The sequence below is a fragment of the Coregonus lavaretus genome (genome assembly GCF_964263955.1).
Source record: "Coregonus lavaretus genome assembly, contig: HAP1_SCAFFOLD_730, whole genome shotgun sequence".
NCBI classification, from domain to species: domain Eukaryota; kingdom Metazoa; phylum Chordata; class Actinopteri; order Salmoniformes; family Salmonidae; genus Coregonus; species Coregonus lavaretus.
The window spans coordinates 151833-176085 of NW_028162263.1; the positions used below are offsets into that span (position 1 = coordinate 151833).

General features: G+C 43.6%; 1 protein-coding gene across 1 annotated transcript in view; it reads left to right on the forward strand.

Annotated features, from left to right (window-relative positions):
• The window catches only part of LOC311119409 (ADP-ribose glycohydrolase MACROD2-like), an 80788-nt gene that overhangs the window by 10883 nt on the left and 45652 nt on the right, over nucleotides 1-24253 (forward strand). Inside the window, exon 4 of the mRNA XM_084194108.1 lies at nucleotides 16937-17035. Within this exon, the coding sequence (XP_084050234.1) occupies nucleotides 16937-17035 (99 nt within the window). The remainder of the gene's footprint in view (nucleotides 1-16936; nucleotides 17036-24253) is intronic.

Genomic DNA, 24253 nt, shown 5'->3' on the forward strand with positions numbered 1-24253 from the left:
GCTTTTCATATCAGACTGTACACTTTAACACTTGACTAGACTACACTTTAACACTTGACTAGACTACACTTTAACACTTGACTAGACTACACTTTAACACTTGACTAGACTACACTTTAACACTTGACTAGACTACACTTTAACACTTGACTAGACTACACTTTAACACTTGACTAGACTACACTTTAACACTTGACTAGACTACACTTTAACACTTGACTAGACTACACTTTAACTCCTGACTAGACTACACTTTAACACTTGACTAGACTACACTTTAACACTTGACTAGACTACACTTTAACACTTGACTAGACTACACTTTAACACTTGACTAGACTACACTTTAACACTTGACTAGACTACACTTTAACACTTGACTAGACTACACTTTAACACTTGACTAGACTACACTTTAACACTTGACTAGACTACACTTTAACACTTGACTAGACTACACTTCAACTCCTGACTAGACTACACTTTAACACTTGACTAGACTACACTTTAACACTTGACTAGACTACACTTCAACTCCTGACTAGACTACACTTTAACACTTGACTAGACTACACTTTAACACTTGACTAGACTACACTTTAACACTTGACTAGACTACACTTTAACACTTGACTAGACTACACTTTAACTCCTGACTAGACTACACTTTAACTCTTTGACACTTTAACACAGACATAAAAACAAGTCAGACTATCTAAAAATAGTAATAATAATGTATTACATTTTAATGTGCTTTTCATTACAAGAATAATCTCAAAGGTGCATAAAATAAAAGATTCAATAGAAAACAGAGTAAAATTTATTAATATATAACAAACCAAAAATAGAAAGAAAAATATATCCATATCAGGAAAACAGCAATCAAAGTCTAAGAGGAAGGGTAAGCCAGCCAGTACTGATATCTGTAAGATAGGAGTCAGGCAGGATTCAGCTGTAAATTAAAATGGTGGTATTTATTTATTTATTTACAGGTGCAGAAGGTGAATAAATCTGGGTCCAAAATACACTGAGTGTACAAAACATTATGAACATCTTCCTAATATTGAGTTGCACCCCTTTTTTTGCCCTCAGAACAGCCTCAATTCGTCAGGGCATGGACTCTTCAAGGTGTCAAAAGCGTTCCACAGGGATGCTGGCTCGTGTTGGCTCCAATGCTTCCCACAGTTGTTTCAGTTGGCTGGATGTCATTTGGGTGGTGGACCATTCTTGATACACACGGGAAACTGTTGAGCGTGAAAAACCCAGCAGCATTGCAGTTCTTGAGACACTCAAACCGGTGCGCCTGGCACCTACTACCATACCCCATTCAATGGCACTTAAATCTTTTGTCTTGCACATTCACCCTCTGAATGGCACACATACACAATCCATGTCTCTATTGTCTCAAGGCTTAAAAATCATTTGTTAACCTGTCTCCTCCCCTTCATCTACACTGATTAAAGTGGATTTAACAAGTGACATCAATAATGGATCATAGGACTTCCGGAGACGATGTGGCGAAGAGCAGCAGCTAACTAAAGAGGCTGTGTAGCTCCAACTATATTTTAACTAATTATTCAACGCCTAGTTACACATTTTGTTAACTAATTGTCCAAGATATCGGTTACATGGAAAAACGAGTTAGAAACGCACAAAACGCACACTTTTGACAACAAACACGAAAATGTAGTCTCTACCTGCAGCTGCTGCTAGCAAGGAAAATGGCGGAGAAGAACAGGATGCTCTCGATGGTGCAGCGGAAGAACAGACAGATGACCCAGTTCTAAAGGAGATTAGCTAAATTTACAAAAATCTCGAAGAGAAAATTGCGAAAGTGGGTGAAGATGTGGCTGAAATAAAACATACAGTTAGGGCACTGAAAATACAAGTGGACACTCTCGACAACCAAGTTACAAATGCAGAAGAGAGGATATGAACATTGGAGGACAAGAACACCCGCCTAAAAGACACTGTTAAAAAAATGGAGACTGTGATCGAAAAATTACAGTCGGAGAAACACACTTCGGATCAGAGGGGTTCCCGAAATCCACATAAATACGGTGGATTGTGCGAAAGACATTTTACGGTATCTATTTGAGGACACACTGGAGGATGTTAACAACATGACCATCGAGAGAACACATCGGACACCGACGACACTGCGCCCAGGACCAGCCCCACGCAACCCCCGGCCTCCTGCTGAAATTCTTACGATACACCGACAGGGAGAAGGTCCGGCTCAGAGCAAAAGAAATTTCACTTTTCACTGGAAAGGGGCAAAGGTGGAGTTTTTCCCTGACTTTTCCAAGGAGGTTCAGGACAAGAGAATTGCGTTCACGGAGGTGAGCCATACAGTGGGGAAAAAAAGTATTTAGTCAGCCACCAATTGTGCAAGTTCTCCCACTTAAAAAGATGAGAGAGGCCTGTAATTTTCATCATAGATACACGTCTATGACAGACAATTTGAGAAAAAAAATGCCAGAAAATCACATTGTAGCATTTTTTATGAATTTATTTGCAAATTATGGTGGAATGGAATGGTATTTAAGTGGGAGAACTTGCACAATTGGTGGCTGACTAAATACTTTTTCCCCCCACTGTATGTGCATGAAACGGGGACTGAAATACTTGTTACAATATCCTGCCGTGTTCTGGGTTACTGTGAGAGGATCACTACGTCGTTTCACAGACGCAAATGAGGCAAAAAAGTGTGTCGCGGACGTCGTTGAGGCAGAACAAATTGAGTAGCGTGGTAGGCTATGGACGATCCGCATGGTGGCGGTGGTTCATCACGGATGGACTACTATTTTTCTCTAAAGTGATAGGAGAACTTCCTACGTTGTGAGTAACAGTCTCATTAAGTGTTTATGCTGCGAATGCTGCCTTTAATTTATCTTTCTGGTTTATAGTTGATATCATTATAGTACTAGATTTAGCAGGATTGTAGTCCAACCATATCATTCTGTGTTATGGTTATAGTGGAGATAAACATATATATATATATTAAAGTTTTCAAATTTTTTAATACAATTTCAAAATGTTCACTCTTATAACAGCTATAGTTGGTCAATAAAATTTGATTTGATTTGAATATAGGCCACAATAGGTGTGTTCGTGCTATATGTGATGGGCACAACCCAAAGTGTTAGATATCTTATTTTATCATTACTATGACGTACACCGGTCTCCCTTTTGTGTTTGTTCTATGCTTGCATTCCTGCCTCCTGGAATTAGATATCTATCAGTCTACATGAGGAAGGTAATCTCTTCTCTTTGCCAGAATAATGATCAGTCTGTCTTTGTGTTCTATGTTTTCGGTTGATCATCTCTGTGACATGTCATCTCTGTCATGCCTATATTTGGCGTTGGTAAAACGGTCTTATTCTAATTGGAGCTTCAGGACCTCGGGACACTTCACACGGATGAAGGCCTGGTTTAGAGGGGAGGGAGATTTTAGTTTTGTATTTAAAATTTTTTTGTATCTTGTGGGTTTGGGATCTGTTTATGACATATTTGTTCTATAGGAAGTTTAGCGTTTTAGGTGGGGGGCATTACCAGTCGTTCACTTTCTTTGATTCGCTAAGCTATCAGAAACGCATTGATTTAAAATATTCTAACACTCATCACTTTTTGGTAATAATATATTTACAACCTTTCAGGGATGATGACCAATGTGATTAAAGTTACGTTGTGGAATGTGAACGGATTAGGTTCATATTTTAAAAGATGAACCAAAAGGATGCTCCTAGGGTTGGAGACAGATGGGTGGGCGGTGCTTACCAAAAGGATGCTCCTAGGGTTGGAGACAGATGGGTGGGCGGTGCTTACCAAAAGGATGCTCCTAGGGTTGGAGACAGATGGGTGGGAGACAGATGGGTGGGAGACAGATGGGTGGGAGACAGATGGGTTGGAGACAGATGGGTGGGAGACAGATGGGTTGGAGATAGATGGGTTAGAGACAGATGGGTGGGAGACAGATGGGTTGGAGACAGATGGGTTAGAGACAGATGGGTTGGAGACAGATGGGTGGGAGACAGATGGGTGGGAGACAGATGGGTTAGAGACAGATGGGTGGGAGACAGATGGGTTGGAGACAGATGGGTTAGAGACAGATGGGTGGGAGACAGATGGGTGGGAGACAGATGGGTGGGAGACAGATGGGTGGGAGACAGATGGGTGGGAGACAGATGGGTTGGAGACAGATGGGTTAGAGACAGATGGGTGGGAGACAGATGGGTGGGAGACAGATGGGTTGGAGACAGATGGGTGGGAGACAGATGGGTGGGAGACAGATGGGTGTGAGACAGATGGGTGGGAGACAGATGGGTGGGAGACAGATGGGTTGGAGACAGATGGGTGGGAGACAGATGGGTTGGAGACAGCTGGGTGGGAGACAGATGGGTGGGAGACAGATGGGTGGGAGACAGATGGGTTGGAGACAGATGGGTTAGAGACAGATGGGTTGGAGACAGATGGGTGGGAGACAGATGTGTGGGAGACAGATGGGTGGGAGACAGATTGGTTGGAGACAGATGGGTGGGAGACAGATGGGTTGGAGACAGATGGGTTAGAGACAGATGGGTGGGAGACAGATGGGTTGGAGACAGATGGGTTAGAGACAGATGGGTTGGAGACAGATGGGTGGGAGACAGATGTGTGGGAGACAGATGGGTGGGAGACAGATTGGTTGGAGACAGATGGGTGGGAGACAGATGGGTTGGAGACAGATGGGTTAGAGACAGATGGGTGGGAGACAGATGGGTGGGAGACAGATGGGTTGGAGACAGATGGGTGGGAGACAGATGGGTGGGAGACAGATGGGTGGGAGACAGATGGGTTGGAGACAGATGGGTTGGAGACAGATGGGTTAGAGACAGATGGGTGGGAGTCAGCTGGGTGGGAGACAGATGGGTTGGAGACAGATGGGTGGGAGACAGATGGGTGGGAGACAGATGGGTGGGAGACAGATGGGTGGGAGACAGATGGGTGGGAGACAGATGGGTTGGAGACAGATGGGTGGGAGACAGATGGGTGGGAGACAGATGGGTAGGAGACAGATGGGTGGGAGTCAGCTGGATGGGAGACAGATGGGTTGGAGACAGATGGGTTGGAGACAGATGGGTGGGAGACAGATGGGTGGGAGACAGATGGGTTGGAGACAGCTGGGTTGGAGACAGATGGGTTGGAGACAGATGGGTTAGAGACAGATGGGTGGGAGACAGATGGGTGGGAGACAGAATGGTGGGAGACAGATGGGTTGGAGACAGATGGGTTAGAGACAGATGGGTTGGGGACAGATGGGTTGGAGACAGATTGGGTGGGAGACAGATGGGTTGGAGACAGATGGGTTGGAGACAGATGCTTACCATAAAACATGAAACCAAATAAAAGAGATGTCTCTATTCTATTATACATGTTCAAGTGGAAAAAGAGTTTAAGGACAAAGAGGGATGAATCTTGATTTTACTTGTAAAGGTTTCAGGACAAAATATAATATTGGGAAATATTTATGCTCCGAATGAGGAGAACGCAGACTTCTTCTTTCAACTTAACAAAATAATACTGGATTTCGGTGATTTTCCTCTGGTATTAGGGGGGCGGATTATAATCAGGTCCCTGATGCATTTAGGCTGCATCAGTCAATCAAAGAGGTTACTATGGGAGGAGAATAAACTACTGCTTTATGCAGACGACTTATTACTATTAATGTCAGATCCCCAACTCTCCACACCGCCTTTACTGGACCTAGTAAATGCATTCTCAGAGATATCGGCCTATAAAGTAAACTGGACCAAATCTGAAGTAATGCCCCTATCAAAACATTGTCTGAGAAATGACTTCCTCAGCTGGGGGTTTCAATGGGTCCCTAAAAACTTGAGGTACCTGGGGATCGCTTTAAATCCTGGTCTAGAGAACATGATTTCTGAAAACCTTGACCCACTATTGAACAAAAATCAACTCCAGTTTAAGAGCTGGGTTAAGCTACAAATCTCATTATGGGATACAGGTTATAAAGATGGTCATAGCTCCTAAACTGAATTATGTAATCAGCATATTACCACTGTCCATATCTGTCTATACTTTTAAATCCATAGACAAAATGATTACTGAGTTGATTTGGGCCGGTGAAAGGGCCAGGATGAAACTAGCGAGATTACAGGTAAAGACTTAAAAGGGATGATTAACGCTCCCTAACATACAATTATATCAAGAAGCCTCTGTAGCTGCTCAAATAGGCTCTCTCTTTATTGAGAACTCGACTAGACCAATTTGGGTGGACATGGAAGAGGAACTTAATGCCCCATTCTGAGCATCAAATAATTTGAGTCAATAAAAGGTGGGTCTGCAGAATCCAATAATGTCCCATACAAAAAATATACGGAGTCAGATTCATAAGAGAGAGAGAGAGATCTTCACCTTTCTTGACAAGCTCTGCTTCGTTATGGAACAACACTAAATTGAAAATAGGGGGACACATGGTTTTCTGGAAACAATAGTTTAGAAAGGGGATAAAGAACGTTGGTTGTCGATATCAAGAAAACACTTTTACATCTTTTGAAGGACTAAGGTCCAAGTATAATTTACAGAAACAAGAGTTTTGGAGATATTGTCACGACTTCCGCCGAGGCTGCCTCCCCTCCTTGTTCGGGCAGGTTTCGGCGTTCGTCGTCACCGGCTTACTAGCTACTGCCGATCCCATTCTCATCACTCCACTTGTCATGTCTTGTCTTGTCAATCACACACACCTGGTGCTCATTCCCCTAATTAGTATGTGTATAAGGGTAGTGCGTACGGCCCAGTACATCACAGGGGCAAAGCTCCCTGCCATCCAGGACCTCTATACCAGGCGGTGTCAGAGGAAGGCCCTCAAAATTGTCAAAGACTCCAGTCACCCTAGTCATAGACTGTTCTCTCTGCTACCGCACGGCAAGCGGTACCGGAGTGCCAAGTCTAGGTCCAAAAGACTTCTCAACAGCTTCTACCCCCAAGCCATAAGACTCCTGAACAGCTAATCATGGCTACCCGGACTATTTGCACTGCCCCCCCACCCCATACTTTTTACGCTGCTGCTACTCTGTTAAGTATTTATGCATAGTCACTTTAACTCTACCCACATGTACATATTACCTCAACTACCTCAACTAGCCGGTGCCCCCGCACATTGACTATGCAACGGTACCCCCCTGTATATATAGCCTCCCTTCTGTCACTTTATTCTATTGTATATATAGCCTCCCTACTGTCACTTTATTTTTACTTCTGCTCTTTTTTTCTCAACACTTTTTTGTTGTTGTTTTACTCTTACTTTTTTGTTTAAAATAAATGCACTGTTGGTTAAGGGCTGTAAGTAAGCATTTCACTGTAATGTCTGCACCTGTTGTATTCGGCGCATGTGACCAATAAAATTTGATTTGATTTGATTTGATTTTATAAGTGTTCCCTCTGTTCCCCTTGTCTTTGTGAGTGATTGTTTCATTCGGTTGAGCCACTCTTCCTGTTGTTATTGCCAAGGTGGAATATTTCCCGTGTGATAGTTTCGTTTTGACGCTGGGTGTGTTTTATTTATGTAAACGGCATAAACTCTGGACTTCGGTGTTTTACCTCCTGCGCCTGACTCCTTCATTCACACCTCGTCACAGATATCTCCAGTTTAGAGATTGTGTTTAAGGTAGGACAGAAAAACAAACAAATTCCCTGTACATTCTGATATTAAGTGTTAAGATAGAAATCCTTTGCAAATTACCACATACCGGCTTATACAGTATACAGCCACCTTATAGGTGGATTTAATGGAACTTGTAAGGGCCTAAAGGCCTTATGTGTAAAAGACTTGGAGGTAACATTTGGAGAGGAGGAATGGAATATAATAGTACAACAGATTCAGTTTAAAGTGTTCAATAGCATTTAATGAGGTTGAACCGAAATAGACTCGAACCTACGATGGAGATGTCGGTCAAGTACAGGTCCATATGTTCTGTAACTGTCCAAGCTTGCATACCTTTTGGGGATATTCTGGGTACCACAATACTTGCAAATCATGCTTTGCTATTACTGAATAACACTAAAGGATATTGATAGACTGAGAAGCTCATGTTAAAACTGGCTAAAAGTTATTCTAACCACAGCCAAAATAGTCATATGAAGACACTGGAGGGAGAAGGACCCTCCCTCATATAAGGAACGGTACACAGCCTTGGCAGAAACAGCTTCATATGAAAGATTGATTCATATAATTAGTAAAATTGTATTTGTCACATGCGCCAAATACAACAGGTGTAGTTGTAAATGTGAATAGTCCGGGTGGCCATTTGATTAATTGTTCAGCTTATGGCTTGGGGGTAGAAGCTGTTAAGGAGCCTTTTGGTCCTAGACTTGGCACTCCGGTAACGCTTGCCGTGCGGTAGCAGAGAGAACAGTCTATGACTTGGGTGACTGGAGTCTTTGACAATTTTTTGGCCTTCCTCTGACTGACACCGCCTAGTATCTAGATCCTGGATGGTAGGAAGCTTGGCCCCAGTGATGTACTGGGCCGTACGCACTACCCTATGTAGTGCCTTGCGGTCCGAGGCCGAGCAGTTGCCATACCAGATGCTCTCGATGGTGTAGCTGTATAACTTTATGAGGATCTGGGGACCCATGCCAAATCTTTTCGGTCTCCTGAGGGGGAATAGGCATTGTCGTGCCCTCTTCACGACTGTCTTGGTGTGTTTGAACCATGATAGTTTGTTGGTGATGTGGACACCAAGGAACTTGAAACTCTCGACCCGCTCCCCTCCATGGTAAACTCAATAACCTTTCTGACATCTGGGGACATTTTCTGGGTTGAAAAGTCTGTTTCGTTTTTTATCTTCCTTATGATGGAGTATCTATATGTATAATATCTATATGTAGAGGATCTATATGTATAATATCTATATGTAGAGTGTCTATATGTATAGTATAGATAGTGAAGACATCAAATCTATGAAATAACACATATGTAATCATGTAGTAACCAAAAAAGTGTTAAACAAATCAAAATATATTTTATATTTGAGATTCTTCAAATAGCCACCCTTTGCCCTGATGACAGCTTTGCACACTCTTGGCATTCGCTCAACCAGCTTCATGAGGTAGTCACCTGGAATGCATTTCAATTAACAGGTGTATACAGAAGATAGCCCTATTTGGTAAAAGACCAAGTCCAAGAAGAACAGCTCAAATAAGCAAAATACTTTAAGACATGAAGGTCAGTCAATACGGAAAATTTCAAGAACTTGGAAAGTTTCTTCAAGTGCAGTTCGCAAAAACCATCAAGCGCTATGATGAAACTGACTCTCATGAGGACAGCCACAGAAATGGAAGACCCAGAGTTACCTCTGCTGCATTTCATTAGAGTTACCAGCCTCAGAAATTGCAGCCCAAATAAATTATTCACAGAGTTCAAGTAACAGACACATCTCAACATCAACTGTTCAGAGGAGACTGTGTGAATCAGGCCTTCATGGTCGAACTGCTGCAAAGAAACTGTAGTGTATTAGGATTATGTCTTTGTTAATGTTTTTCATGTAGAAATGAAAATATGTTTATGTTAGTTCAAAAGTAGCCATTTGTAGGGTGACGCCCCAGGGGAGACAGGTGATTGGACAGCAGAGGGAGCAACCCATATTTTTGCATTGTTTATAAGTATATGCTGGAGGAAGAGGGGGTTAGAAACAGACAGATTATTTTGGGACACTGTTTCTCCAGACACTGCAGGTCTGTAAACTTATGCTGAAAACTTGTGATATGAATAAAACTTGTGATCAAAGTTCAGTATAAGCGGACTCCTTTGTTTGACAGCAATAATTGCCAGCATCGACGCGATAGACTACAAAACCACTACTAAAGCACACCAATAAGAAGAAGAGACCTGCTTGGGCCAAGAAACACAAGCAATGGACATTAGACAGGTGGAAATTTGTCCTCTGGTCTGGATTCCAAATTTGAGATTGTTGGTTCCAACAGCCATGTCTTTGTGAGACGCGGTGTGGGTGAACGGATTATCTCTGCATGTGTGTTTCCCACCGTAAAGCATGGAGGAGGAGGTGTCATGGTGTGGGGGTTCTTTGCTGGTGACGCTTCCTGTGATTTATTTCGAATTCAAGGCACACTTAACCAGCATGGCTACCACATCATACGCCATCCCATCTGGTTTGGGCTTAGTGGGACTATCATTTATTTTTTAACAGGACAATTACCCAACACACCTCCAGGCTGTGTAAGGGCTATTTTACCAAGAAGGAGAGTGATGGAGTGCTGCATTAGATGACCTGGCCTCCACAATCCCCCGACCTCAACCAAATTGAGATGGTTTGGGATGAGTCGGACCGCAGAGTGAAGGAAAAGCAGCCAACAAATGCTCAGCATTGGGAACTCTTTCAAGACTGTTGGAAAAGCATTCCAGGTGAAGCTGGTTGAGAGAATGCCAAGAATGTGCAAAACTGTCATCAAGGCAAAGGGTGGCTATTTGAAGAATCTCAAATAGGTCATATATTTTGATTTGTTTAACACTTGTTTGGTTATTACATGATTCCATGTGTGTTATTTCATAGTTTTGATATCTTCACTATTATTCTACCATGTACAGCTATTATCAGGTCTCTCCAGAGATGTTCGATCGGGTTCAAGTCCTGGCTCTGGCTGGGCCACTCAAGGACATTCAGAACTTGTCCCGAAGCCACTCCTGCGTTGTCTTGGCTGTGTGCTTAGGGTCGTTGTCCTGGTGGAAGTTGAACCTTCGCCCCAGTCTGAGGTCCTGAGCGCTCTGGAGCAGGTTTTCATCAAGGATCTCTCTGTACTTTGCTCCGTTCATCTTTCCCTCGATCCTGACTAGTCTCCCAGTCCCTGCCACTGAAAAACATCCCCAAAGCATGATGCTGCCACCACCATGCTTCACCATAGGGATGGTGCCAGGTTTCATCTAGACGTGACGCTTTGCATTCAGGCCAAAGAGTTCAATCTTGGTCTCATCAGACCAGAGATTGTTGTTTCTCATGGTCTGACAGACTTTAGGTTCCTTTTGGCAACTCCAAGCAGGCTGTCATGTTACAGGGGAGTGGCTTCCATCTGGCCACTCTACCATAAAGGCCTGATTGGTGGAGTGCTGCAGAGATGGTTGTCCTTCTGGAATGTTCTCCCATCTCCACAGAGGAACTCTGGATCTCTGTCAGAGTGACCGTCGGGTTCTTGGTCACCTCCCTGACCAAGGCCCTTCTCCCCTGATTGCTCAGTTTGGCCAGGCAGCCAGCTCTAGGAAGTCTCTTGGTGTTCCAAACATATTCCATTTAAGAATGATGGAGGCCTCTGTGTTCTTGGGGACCTTCAATGCTGCAGACATTTTTTGGTACCCTTCCCCAGATCTGTCATTCCCCAGATCTGTGCCTTGACACAGTCCTGTCTCTGAGCTCTACGGACAATTCCTTCGACCTCATGACTTGGTTTTTGCTCTGACATACTGTCAACTGTGGGACCTTATATGGACAGTTCTATGCCTTTCCAAATCATGTCCAATCAATTGAATGACCTACAGGTGGACTCCAATCAAGTTGTAGAAACATCTCAAGGATGATCAATGGAAACAGGATGCACCTGAGATCAATTTTGAGTCTCACAGCAAACGCTCTGAATACTTATGTAAATAATGTATTTCTGTTTTTTATTTTTAATAAATTTGCACAAAAAAAAACTAAAAGCCATTTTTCGCTTTGTCATTATGGGGTATTTATCTTATACACTATATTAGGCCCAGCCTTTGGAACTTTGGTTTTCCTAGATATGGCTACTATATTGTGATCACTACATCCGATGGATTTGGATACTGCTTTCAAATAAATTTCTGCAGCGTTAGTAAAGATATGATCAATACATGTTGATGATTTCATTCCTGTACTGTTTGTAACTACCCTGGTAGGTTGATTGTTAACCTGAACCAGGTTGCAGGCACTAGTTACAGTTTGAAGCTTTCTCTTGAGTGGGCAGCCTGATGAAAGCCAGTCAATATTTAAATCACCCAGAAAGTATACCTCTCTATTGATATCACATACATTATCAAGCATTTCACACGTTATCCAGATACTGACTATTAGCACTTGGTTGTCTATAGCAGCTTCCCACAAGAACAGGCTTTAGGTGAGGCAGATTAACCTGTAGCCATATTACTTCAACAGTATTTAACAGGAGATCCACTCTAAGCTTTACAGGAATGTGGTTCTGAATATAAACAGCCACACCTCCACCTTTGGCATTTCTGTCTTTTCTGTAGATCTTATAACCATGTATTGCTACCACTGTATCATCAAAGGTATTAACTAAGTGAGTTTCAGAGATTGTCAGAATATGAATGTCATCTGTTACTAGCAAATGATTGATTTCATGAACCTTGTTTCTTAAACTACATACAGTATGTTAACGTGGGCTATTTTTAACACTTTTCTGGGATGCTTGATTGTTTTTCTTGCTTTACTGGGAAGCTTAGCAGAGGTAGACATACTCTGGTTCATTTTATTAGTGCAGGGTGAGCTGCACACAGTGGACTTCCTACTAGGGCACACCACCTCAGTGCTAACAGTATTACTCTGGTTCATATGCTCATGATTACTGCATACAATAGCTGTAGGATCAACTGAGTCATTCAGGACAGTTAGAGGGACATACATTAGGTTACTTACACGGTGCTGGAAGACACACTTAGGATAATTTACATTTGCTGAAGCATTATGACAACTCAGCGACACAATGGTAGGGATGAAATGAGCTGGGCTTGGTTCATTGATAAGTCATTGTCTCAACGAAGCCTTATAAGGCTGTAAAAGGATCCAGGAACCCAAATGATTTGGGTGGATCCCATCCTTCTTATAATACAAGCTTTGTTTCCAGAAGGTATCAACATTGTCAATAAATGTTACACCCACAGAGCTGCAATAGTCTCGTAGCCAGTTATGGAGGGCTAAAAGTCTGCTGAACCGTTCAATGCCACAATTTAGGGAGGGCAGAGGGCCAGATATTATGGGATGTTTGTTGGTGTCAAATAGAGACCCAATCAGTTCTTTAAAATCCATCTTCAGCTGTCTGAGCTGCCCTTCATAATGTCATTTGACCCCACATGAACCATGACAGTATCAGCCCCCTGGTGACTGACTCACAGCCTCGGGAAGCAACCTGGTGATATCCTGAACTTTTGCGCCAGGAAAACACAAAGTCTTTGCCCCAGGCACAGATACAGTGGGGAGAACAAGTATTTGATACACTGCCGATTTTGCAGGTTTTCCTACTTACAAAGCATGTAGAGGTCTGTCACTTTTATCATAGGTACACTTCAACTGTGAGAGACGGAATCTAAAACAAAAATCCAGAAAATCACATTGTATGATTTTTAAGTAATTAATTTGCATTTTATTGCATGACATAAGTATTTGATCACCAACCAATCAGTAAGAATTCCGGCTCTCACAGACCTGTTAGTTTTTCTTTAAGAAGCTCTCCTGTTCTCCACTCATTACCTGTATTAACTGCACCTGTTTGAACTCGTTACCTGTATAAAAGACACCTGTCCACACACTCAACAGACTCCAACCTCTCCACAATGGCCAAGACCAGAGAGCTGTGTAAGGACATCAGGGATAAAATTGTAGACCTGCACAAGGCTGGGATGGGCTACAGGACAAAAGGCAAGCAGCTTGGTGAGAAGGCAACAACTGTTGGCGCAATTATTAGAAAATGGAAGAAGTTCAAGATGACGGTCAATTCGTCTCGGTCTGGGGCTCCATGCAAGATCTCACCTCGTGGGGCATCAATGATCATGAGGAAGGTGAGGGATCAGCCCAGAACTACACGGCAGGACCTGGTCAATGACCTGAAGAGAGCTGGGACCACAGTCTCAAAGAAAATCATTAGTAACACACTACGCCATCATGGATTAAAATCCTGCAGCGCACGCAAGGTCCCCCTGCTCAAGCCAGCGCATGTCCAGGCCCATCTGAAGTTTGCCAATGACCATCTGGATGATCCAGATGAGGAATGGGAGAAGGACATGTGGTCTGATGAGACAAAAATAGAGCTTTTTGGTCTAAACTCCACTCGCCGTGTTTGGAGGAAGAAGAAGGATGAGTACAACCCCAAGAACACCATCCCAACCGTGAAGCATGGAGGTGGAAACATCATTCTTTGGGGATGCTTTTCTGCAAAGGGGACAGGACGACTGCACCGTATTGAGGGGAGGATGGATGGGGCCATGTATCGCGAGATCTTGGCCAACAACCTCCTTCCCTCAGTAAGATCATTGAAGATGGGTCGTGGCTGGGTCTTCCAGCATGACAACAACCCGAAACACACAGCCAGGGCAACTAAGGAGTGGCTCCGTAAGAAGCATCTCAAGGTCCTGGAGTGGCCTAGCCAGTCTCCAGACCTGAACCCAATAGAAAATCTATGGAGGGAGCTGAAAGTCCGTATTGCCCAGCGACAGCCCCGAAACCTGAAGGATCTGTAGAAGGTCTGTATGGAGGAGTGGGCCAAAATCCCTGCTGCAGTGTGTGCAAACCTGGTCAAGACCTACAGGAAACATATGATCTCTGTAATTGCAAACAAAGTTTTCTGTACCAAATATTAAGTTCTGCTTTTCTGATGTATCAAATACTTATGTCATGCAATAAAATGCAAATGAATTACTAAAAAATCATACAACGTGATTTTCTGGATTTTTGTTTTAGATTCCGTCTCTCACAGTCGAAGTACATTTACGTCATTTAGCAGACGCTCTTATCCAGAGCGACTTACAGGAGCAATTAGAGTTAAGTGCCTTGCTCAAGCGCACATCGACAGATTTTCACCTAGTCGGCTCGGGGATTAGAACCAGTGACCTTTCGGTTACTGGCACAACGCTCTTAACCACTAAGCTACCTGCCGCCCCGGAAGTGTACCTATGATAAACATTACAGACCTCTACATGCTTTGTAATTAGGAAAACCTGCAAAATCGGCAGTGTATCAAATACTTGTTCTCCCCACTGTATATGCCTCACCATCGAACTCCCTATCACAATCGCCGGAATGATCCGGCCTCTGCTGTGTCTCGAAGCAGATTGCGAGGCCAGAGCCACAGAACTCACCTGAGAAGAGGGCCGTCTACGTGCAGGCCACAAAAGCCAAAGGGACAGAGCTCTGATCCAGAGAACACGGCCCAACGGAGGGGGTCTGCGGTGGTCCAGGCTGTGGCCAGGCAGTTGATTGACTAGGACAGGGAGAGGTAGCTGGAGGGGCATCCACAGCCATGGAGGGAACACCCAAGCCCCCGACAGAGGACAGCCGGTACAGGGGCTCAAAGCGATTTGAAAGTCTTAAGTCCGGACACGGGGGAAGAAGGCAGGCGCACCAAGAATGATTATTCTCCTTCTTTCTGGTTCCGACACGCCTCCATTTACGCTCACCTGGAGTCGAACAATGAGCAGCCATTTCCTGGTTTAAGCTAGTAGAGGGGTGCAGTGGAGGAAATTGATCATAGTCCAGGAAGGTCCCATTATGATTCTCTTGGATGTTTTGATAGGAAGCATTTAAAGATGCCGGTAGTCTCATAGAATCCTAATTAGTTCAAGGTGGTTCATGGACTGTCAGGATGATCAGGCTGATAGATCCAAGGTGGTTCATGGACTGTCAGGATGATCAGGTTGATAGGTCCAAGGTGGTTCATGGACTGTAAGGATGATCATGCCGATAGATCAAAGGTGGTTCATGGACTGTCAGGATGATCAGGCTGATAGATCCAAGGTGGTTCATGGACTGTCAGGATGATCAGGCTGATATGTCCAAGGTGGTTCATGTACTGTAAGGATGATCAGGCCGATAGATCCAAGGTGGTTCATGGACTGTCAGGATGATCAGGCTGATAGATCCAAGGTGGTTCATGGACTGTCAGGATGATCAGGCTGATATGTCCAAGGTGGTTCATGTACTGTAAGGATGATCAGGCTGATAGATCCAAGGTGGTTCATGGACTGTATGGATGATCAGGCCGATAGATCAAAGGTGTTTCATGTTCTGTAAGGATGTGTGTGTGTGTGTGTCAGTGTGTGCGTGTGTGTGCCACTGTGGTATGAATGTGGAAATATTATTTTGAAGCTGTTGTCTGCGATTTTGTAGATTAAATTGGAAATGTTGGTGGCCATATTTAGCAGAACACTTTTGGGAATTTGCCTCTACAGTACACAAATTAATCTATTTGTAGTTGGTAACTTTGTCTCACATTCAGTACCTAGACTACAAGGTGATACCCCTACCCCAGTTGTCTGGCTTGCTGGCTGTCTGTCTGTCGGGCTGTCTTTATTCAACAAGGATATGGCTTATTCCAGATTTATTCATCAACTATATGACTTATTACAGATTTATTCAACAACGATATTGCTTATTCCAGATTGATTCAACAATAATATGGCTCATTCCAGATTTATTCCACAATGATATGGCTTATTCCAGATTAATTCCACATCAATTTGGCTCATTCCAGATGTATTCAACAAGGATATGGCTTGTTCCAGATTTATTCAACAAGGTTATGACACATTCCAGATTTATTCCACAGCGATATGGCTAATTCCAGATTTATTCCACAACTATATGGCTCATACCAGATTTATTCAACAAAGATATAGCTAATTCCAGATTTATTCAACAAGGATATCAAATCAAATCACATTTTATTGGTCACATACACATTTTTAGCAGATGTTATTGCGGGTGTAGCGATATGGCTCATTCCATATTTATTCCACAAGGATATCATTCCAGATTTTATTCCACAAGGACAGTGACAAGAAGAACTAAGCTAGAAAACAAGAGTTGTCTGCTCCTGTCTTTTGGTGTACCTGTTCATTATGTACCTGTACAGCGTGCACTGATGATCACAGCCCCGTTCGTGTTGTTTCTAGTTACAGTGGAAGAGGAGAGGAAGGACCTACTGAGTGACAAAGTATCTCTCTACAAGGGTGACATCACCATCCTCGAGGTCGAAGCCATAGTCAACGCAGGTAAGGTGCTTTTTTTATTACCTTGATGCAGGAGTTTGTCAAACGGGCCAAGCCATGCCTACGTTCTTAGTTAAAAGTTGTTTCGCACTACAACCTCACGACATGCAAACAGTTCCGCTATGTTTGTTAATGCTGGTAAGGTTATTTTTTAAATGTACTTAAAGTGGTTGAATGTAGGAAGCTGTGAGTGAAACAAACATAACCATGCCCATGGAGAGTTGTTTCATACTACAACATGCAAGCTGTGTGTATTTTGCTGCGTTTGTTAATGTTGGTATGGTGCTTTTAAACTGTACTTACACTGGTTTAATGTCGGAAGCTGTGAGTGAAACAACACGCGAGCACGTTTGCTGTGTGTGTAATTGCTGGTAAGGTGTGTTATTGCTGGTAAGGTGTGTTATTGCTGGTAAGGTGTGTTATTACTGGTAAGGTGTGTTATTGCTGGTAAGGTGTGTTATTACTGGTAAGGTGTGTTATTGCTGGTAAGGTGTGTTATTACTGGTAAGGTGTGTTATTGCTGGTAAGGTGTGTTATTACTGGTAAGGTGTGTTATTGCTGGTAAGGTGTGTTATTACTGGTAAGGTGTGTTATTGCTGGTAAGGTGTGTTATTACTGGTAAGGTGTGTTATTGCTGGTAAGGTGTGTTATTACTGGTAAGGTGTGTTATTGCTGGTAAGGTGTGTTATTACTGGTAAGGTGTGTTATTACTGGTAAGGTGTGTTATTGCTGGTAAGGTGTGTTATTGCTGGTAAGGTGTGTTATTGCTGGTAAGGTGTGTTATTACTGGTAAGGTGTGTTATTGCTGGTAAGGTGTGTTATTACTGGTAAGGTGTGTTATTGCTGGTAAGGTGTGTTATTGCTGGTAAGGTGTTTTTAAAATGAACTTTCACCTGTTTCTGAGGCTGTGAAACAAGAAAAGACATGATCTATGAAAAGTTAGCTCACATGCAAGCTGTGTGATTTTGCTGTGTTTGCTACCCTCTAGTGGTTGGAGGGTGTAAAGTGCTGACTCTAGCTGGGTTGACTGGTGGATTGATGGTCATAGTCCTCTCTCATGTGAAAGTAACAAACACACAATATATGTTTAATCATTGACTTTGATCAGTTCTTCAGTATCAAGAATAATGCTTTGTGGTATGAGATAAAGCGTTACTTCCTACTTCAGGACTTGGCTGCTAGAACTTGCCTTGAGGGCTAAACCTTTTTGGGGGTCCATATTGGGATATGTGTATGATCGTGAGTGTATGATTGTAATGTAGATGTTAGAGTAATGTGGTTACTAGAAGTCTGGTTAATGAACAGCCTGTTATCTGTAGCAGCACACTGATTGTGCGTGTTTGTGTGTGCGTGTTTGTGTGTGTGTTTGTGTGTGTGTGTGTGTGTGTGTGTGCGTGTTTGTGTTTGTGTGTGTGTGTGTGTGTGCGGGTGCCTGCGTGCACAGTGGTGGAAAAAGTACCCAACTGTCATACTTGAGTAAAAGTAAAGATACCTTAATAGAAAATGACTCAAGTAAAAGTGAATGTCACCCAGTAAAATACTACATGAGTAAAAGTCTAAAAGTATTTGGTTTAAAACATACTGAAGTATCAAAAGTCAAAATATAAATGATTTCCTTTTTCTCCCCTCCCTCCCTCCCTCCCTCCCTCCCTCCCTCCCTCCCTCCCTCCCTCCCTCCCTCCCTCCCTCCCTCCCTCCCTCCCTCCCTCCCTCCCTGTGTGTGTGTGTGTGTGTGTGTGTGTGTGTGTGTGTGTGTGTGTGTGTGTGTGTGTGTGTGTGTGTGTGTGTGTGTGTGTGTGTGTGTGTGTGTGTGTGTGCGTGTGTGTGTGTGTGTGTGTGTGTCTGTCTGAATGGCTGGCAGAGAGTGCTGTCTGTGTTTCTTATAGACTAGTACACATAATTATCTTATTAACATGAATAAGCCCAGGACCGTCCCAGGCATGCTTTAAAGACATGCTCCAGAACTTATGGCGACTACTAAGTGTTTTTTTTAAACCTCCCGCTCTGGGCTGGATGTGTCAATGTGTAGTTCATACATGCAGAATCTATGAGCAGAATTACTGTTTTACCTCAGTTAGCCACGAAATCCCTAGTTTGACAGCGACAATTTTTCTGGAAGCTGTGCTGCGCCATTTTCCCTACATTTTACCCCACGTGGGCCAGCCCCCTAGCAATTCGAGTTCTAGCCAATGAGCTTCAGCCCCTCGCCATTTGGAGTGACAGCTAGCAAGACGTAGACACAGCAGAGAGAGAGAGAGAGAAAGCAATGAAGTGGTGCACATATCTGCACATATGTGTTGTAGTACACAGTCTTCCGGGGACCACTTTTGGCTCGTGAGCGCTACTTTCAGAACTGCTGGCTGAAAAGTATACTAAAGTACCAGAGAATCTCTTTAAGAAACAGGTGGAGTCATTGTTCGTCTTTAATCTCACTGAGATTGATAAATCAATTGGGTAATTTGACTGATTACTAATGCGATGCATTTAGAAGGAGCCGCGTAGAGGCTGTGTCCCCAATGGTACCCTATTTCCTATAGGCCCTGGTAAAAAGTAGTGCACTACTATATATAGGGTATAGGGTGCCATTTGGGACAGAACCAGAATGATGGAATGAGGCTCAGTCAGGATTTACAGATAATCCTTGTTATTTTCTTTATGCCTGTAGATCAAAAACACAATTTAATACTAAATCATTTCCTTCCCCTCACTGTCTGTCTTTCACAAGGAAGAATAATACAATCTGAACTTCTAAACTTAATCGCTACTCTACTCTGAATTCTGAACAGAATGAGGCCATACAGATAGGTTTGTGTGTGTGTGTGGAGGGTAAAGAACTTAATGTAATGATGACTTGTGTCATTATAGGAGAAGAGAAGAGTTTGATTCAGGATCCATTACCAGTCATAAACCTTTCTCTCTTCATCTCATCACTCCATCCTCTCGTCACTCCATCATCTCATCACTCCATCCTCTCATCACTCCATCCTCTCGTCACTCCATCCTCTCATCACTCCATCATCTCGTCACTCCATCCTCTCATCATCTCGTCACTCCATCCTCTCATCACTCCATCCTCTCATCACTCCATCCTCTCATCACTCCATCCTCTCATCACTCCATCCTCTCATCACTCCATCATCTCGTCACTCCATCCTCTCGTCACTCCATCCTCTCATCACTCCATCATCTCGTCACTCCATCCTCTCATCATCTCGTCACTCCATCATCTCGTCACTCCATCCTCTCATCACTCCATCCTCTCATCACTCCATCCTCTCATCACTCCATCCTCTCATCACTCCATCCTCTCATCACTCCATCCTCTCATCACTCCATCATCTCGTCACTCCATCATCTCATCACTCCATCCTCTCATCACTCCATCCTCTCGTCACTCCATCCTCTCGTCACTCCATCCTCTCATCACTCCATCCTCTCGTCACTCCATCCTCTCATCATCTCGTCACTCCATCCTCTCATCATCTCGTCACTCCATCCTCTCATCACTCCATCCTCTCATCACTCCATCCTCTCATCACTCCATCCTCTCATCACTCCATCCTCTCGTCACTCCATCATCTCGTCACTCCATCATCTCATCACTCCATCCTCTCATCACTCCATCCTCTCATCACTCCATCATCTCGTCACTCCATCATCTCGTCACTCCATCATCTCGTCACTCCATCATCTCATCACTCCATCCTCTCATCACTCCATCCTCTCATCCTCTCATCACTCCATCCTCTCATCACTCCATCATCTCATCACTCCATCCTCTCATCACTCCATCATCTCGTCACTCCATCATCTCGTCACTCCATCATCTCATCACTCCATCATCTCATCACTCCATCCTCTCATCACTCCATCCTCTCATCCTCTCATCACTCCATCCTCTCATCACTCCATCATCTCATCACTCCATCATCTCATCACTCCATCATCTCATCACTCCATCCTCTCATCACTCCATCCTCTCATCACTCCATCATCTCGTCACTCCATCATCTCGTCACTCCATCATCTCGTCACTCCATCATCTCATCACTCCATCCTCTCATCACTCCATCCTCTCATCACTCCATCCTCTCATCACTCCATCCTCTCGTCACTCCATCCTCTCATCATCTCATCACTCCATCCTCTCATCCTCTCATCACTCCATCCTTTCATCATCTCATCACTCACTTTGGTACTGAAGGTCTACTTTCTGACAGGGCACTCTGTTTGTGTGTGTGTGTGCGTGCGTATGTGCTTGCGTGCGAGTGTCTGTGTACTGTGTAGCGTTGGCTAATGGTGTTTAATGTACAAAGCACATGTTTCCCTGAGTCACCACGTCTTAATAGAGGAAATACAGACAATGTCCCAAATGACACCCTTTTCCCTATTTAATGCGCTACTTTTGACCAGAGACTATAGGTCCCTGGTCAAAAGTAGTGCACTAAATATGGAATAGAGTGAGCCATTTGGGACGCAACCAGAGCACTTCGAAATTCATGAAGATGTCTGCTCTGAGTTCTGTACTTGGCAGCGAAGAGATGCAGAGTGAGAACAGGAAAGAGATGCAGAGTGAGAACAGGAAAGAGATGCAGAGTGAGAACAGGAAAGAGATGCAGAGTGAGAACAGGAAAGAGATGCAGAGTGAGAACAGGAAAGCGATGCAGAGTGAGAACAGGAAAGCGATGCAGAACAGGAAAGCGATGCAGAGTGAGAACAGGAAAGCGATGCAGAGTGAGAACAGGAAAGAGATGCAGAGTGAGAACAGGAAAGAGATGCAGAGTGAGAACAGGAAAGCGATGCAGAGTGAGAACAGGAAAGAGATGCAGAGTGAGAACAGGAAAGAGATGCAGAGTGAGAACAGGAAAGCGATGCAGAGTGAGAATAGGAAAGAGATGCAGAGTGAGAATAGGAAAGCGATGCAGAGTGAGAACAGGAAAGCGATGCAGAGTGAGAACAGGAAAGCGATGCAGAGTGAGAACAGGAAAGCGATGCAGAGTGAGAATAGGAAAGAGATGCAGAGTGAGAACAGGAAAGCGATGCAGAGTGAGAATAGGAAAGCGATGCAGAGTGAGAACAGGAAAGCGATGCAGAGTGAGAACAGGAAAGCGATGCAGAGTGAGAATAGGAAAGAGATGCAGAGTGAGAACAGGAAAGAGATGCAGAGTGAGAACAGGAAAGCGATGCAGAGTGAGAACAGGAAAGCGATGCAGAGTGAGAACAGGAAAGCGATGCAGAGTGAGAACAGGAAAGAGATGCAGAGTGAGAACAGGACAGTTAATATCCTCATCTTTCTGAGATTTGTCTGTGGACAAACTCCTAAAAAGAACAGACCCACTGGGCACAGACGTCAGTTCAACGTCTAGTTTTGATTTTACATTTGGTTAAGTTGTCAACTAACGTGATTTTAATGTGAAATCAACCAAACAATTCACTCTGTGATTGGATTTAGGTTAAAAGTTGGGTGAAAAAAAAGACAACATTCCCTTACGTTGTTGACTTTTTGCAAATCCAACCAGTTTTCCACGTTGATTCAAAGTCATTACATAGATATTTGGGGTTGAAAGGACGTGGAAACGTGGATGATTCAACCAGTTTTTGCCCAGTTGGAGGCTTTTTTGAATGATGGTTTGCTTCCACTCATGATTAATCATTACGTAGTAACTTTTGAAAGTGTGAAATGTGGATAAGGAGTCGAGTTTAACATGTCATCGCTGTGTGAACAAACTCAATGGGTTAAGTGCCTTGCTCAAGGGCACATTGACAGATTTTTCACCTAGTCGGCTCGGGGATTAGAACCAGCGACCTTTCGGTTACTGGCACAACGCTCTTAACCACTAAGCTACCTGCCGCCACACAGCTACCTGAGTCATACAGTGCTGTATGGCTCAGACCCTTCCCAATATTGGCATGAGGTGATTGAGCTCTAGCCTGGTTGTGGCTAGAAGGATACCAATATTACCAATATTACATGTCATGTCTTGTGCCTTGTCATCCCACTCCAAAGAAATATTGGGAGGAAAAAAGTTTGCCACGTTAGCTACCGCCGGCGCCATAGTGATACAGCTGCCCAGTGGAAAGCATCTTACGTCAGCCAGCACCTCCATACAACACCGGTGGTCATTTGCACCGGCTTGTCGTTGCGCGTCCCGAGGGCAGTAACGTTAGCTATTTGGTATGTCACTGTGACATCCAGATGGTGACCAATACTACAAGTTGTTTCATTCTACCGCGCCCATCGAAAGAAACACAACTTTTTATTTATTTTTAGATTAGCGCCCCGTCTGTTGTTGCCGGCATAACTATCTAACTATCTAACTATCTAACTATCTAACTAGCTAACTATCTAACTATCTAACTATCTAACTATCTAACTAGCTAACTATCTAACTATCTAACTATCTAACTAGCTAACTATCTAACTAGCTAACTATCTAACTATCTAACTATCTAACTATCTAACTATCTAACTATCTAACTATCTAACTATCTAACTAGCTAACTATCTAACTATCTAACTATCTAACTATCTAACTATCTAACTATCTAACTATCTAACTATCTAACTAGCTAGCTAGCAATCGGGTGGATGGACAGGTTTGTTCGAAGTCTGAGTTCAGAGCGAAAGTGTGATGTCCCTTTGACAATAATAATAATAATAATAATAATAATAATAATAATTTATTGGATTTATATAGCGCTTTTCTACCGAGGTACTCAAAGTGCTTTACATAGTAAGGGGGAAACTCACCTCATCCACCACCAATGTGTGGCACCCACCTGGGTGATGCACGGCATCCATTCTTGTGCCAGAACGCTCACCACACATCAGCTGGCTCGCTGTTGAACATTGAAATGACTGCCCTGGCTCGCTGTTGAACAGTGAAATGACTGCCCTGGCTCGCTGTTGAACAGTGAAATGACTGCCCTGGCTCGCTGTTGAACAGTGAAATGACTGCCCTGGCTCGCTGTTGAACAGTGAAATGACTGCCCTGGCTCGCTGTTGAACAGTGAAATGACTGCCCTGGCTCGCTGTTGAACAGTGAAATGACTGCCCTGGCTCGCTGTTGAACAGTGAAATGACTGCCCTGGCTCGCTGTTGAACAGTGAAATGACTGCCCTGGCTCGCTGTTGAACAGTGAAATGACTGCCCTGGCTCGCTGTTGAACAGTGAAATGACTGCCCTGGCTCGCTGTTGAACAGTGAAATGACTGCCCTGGC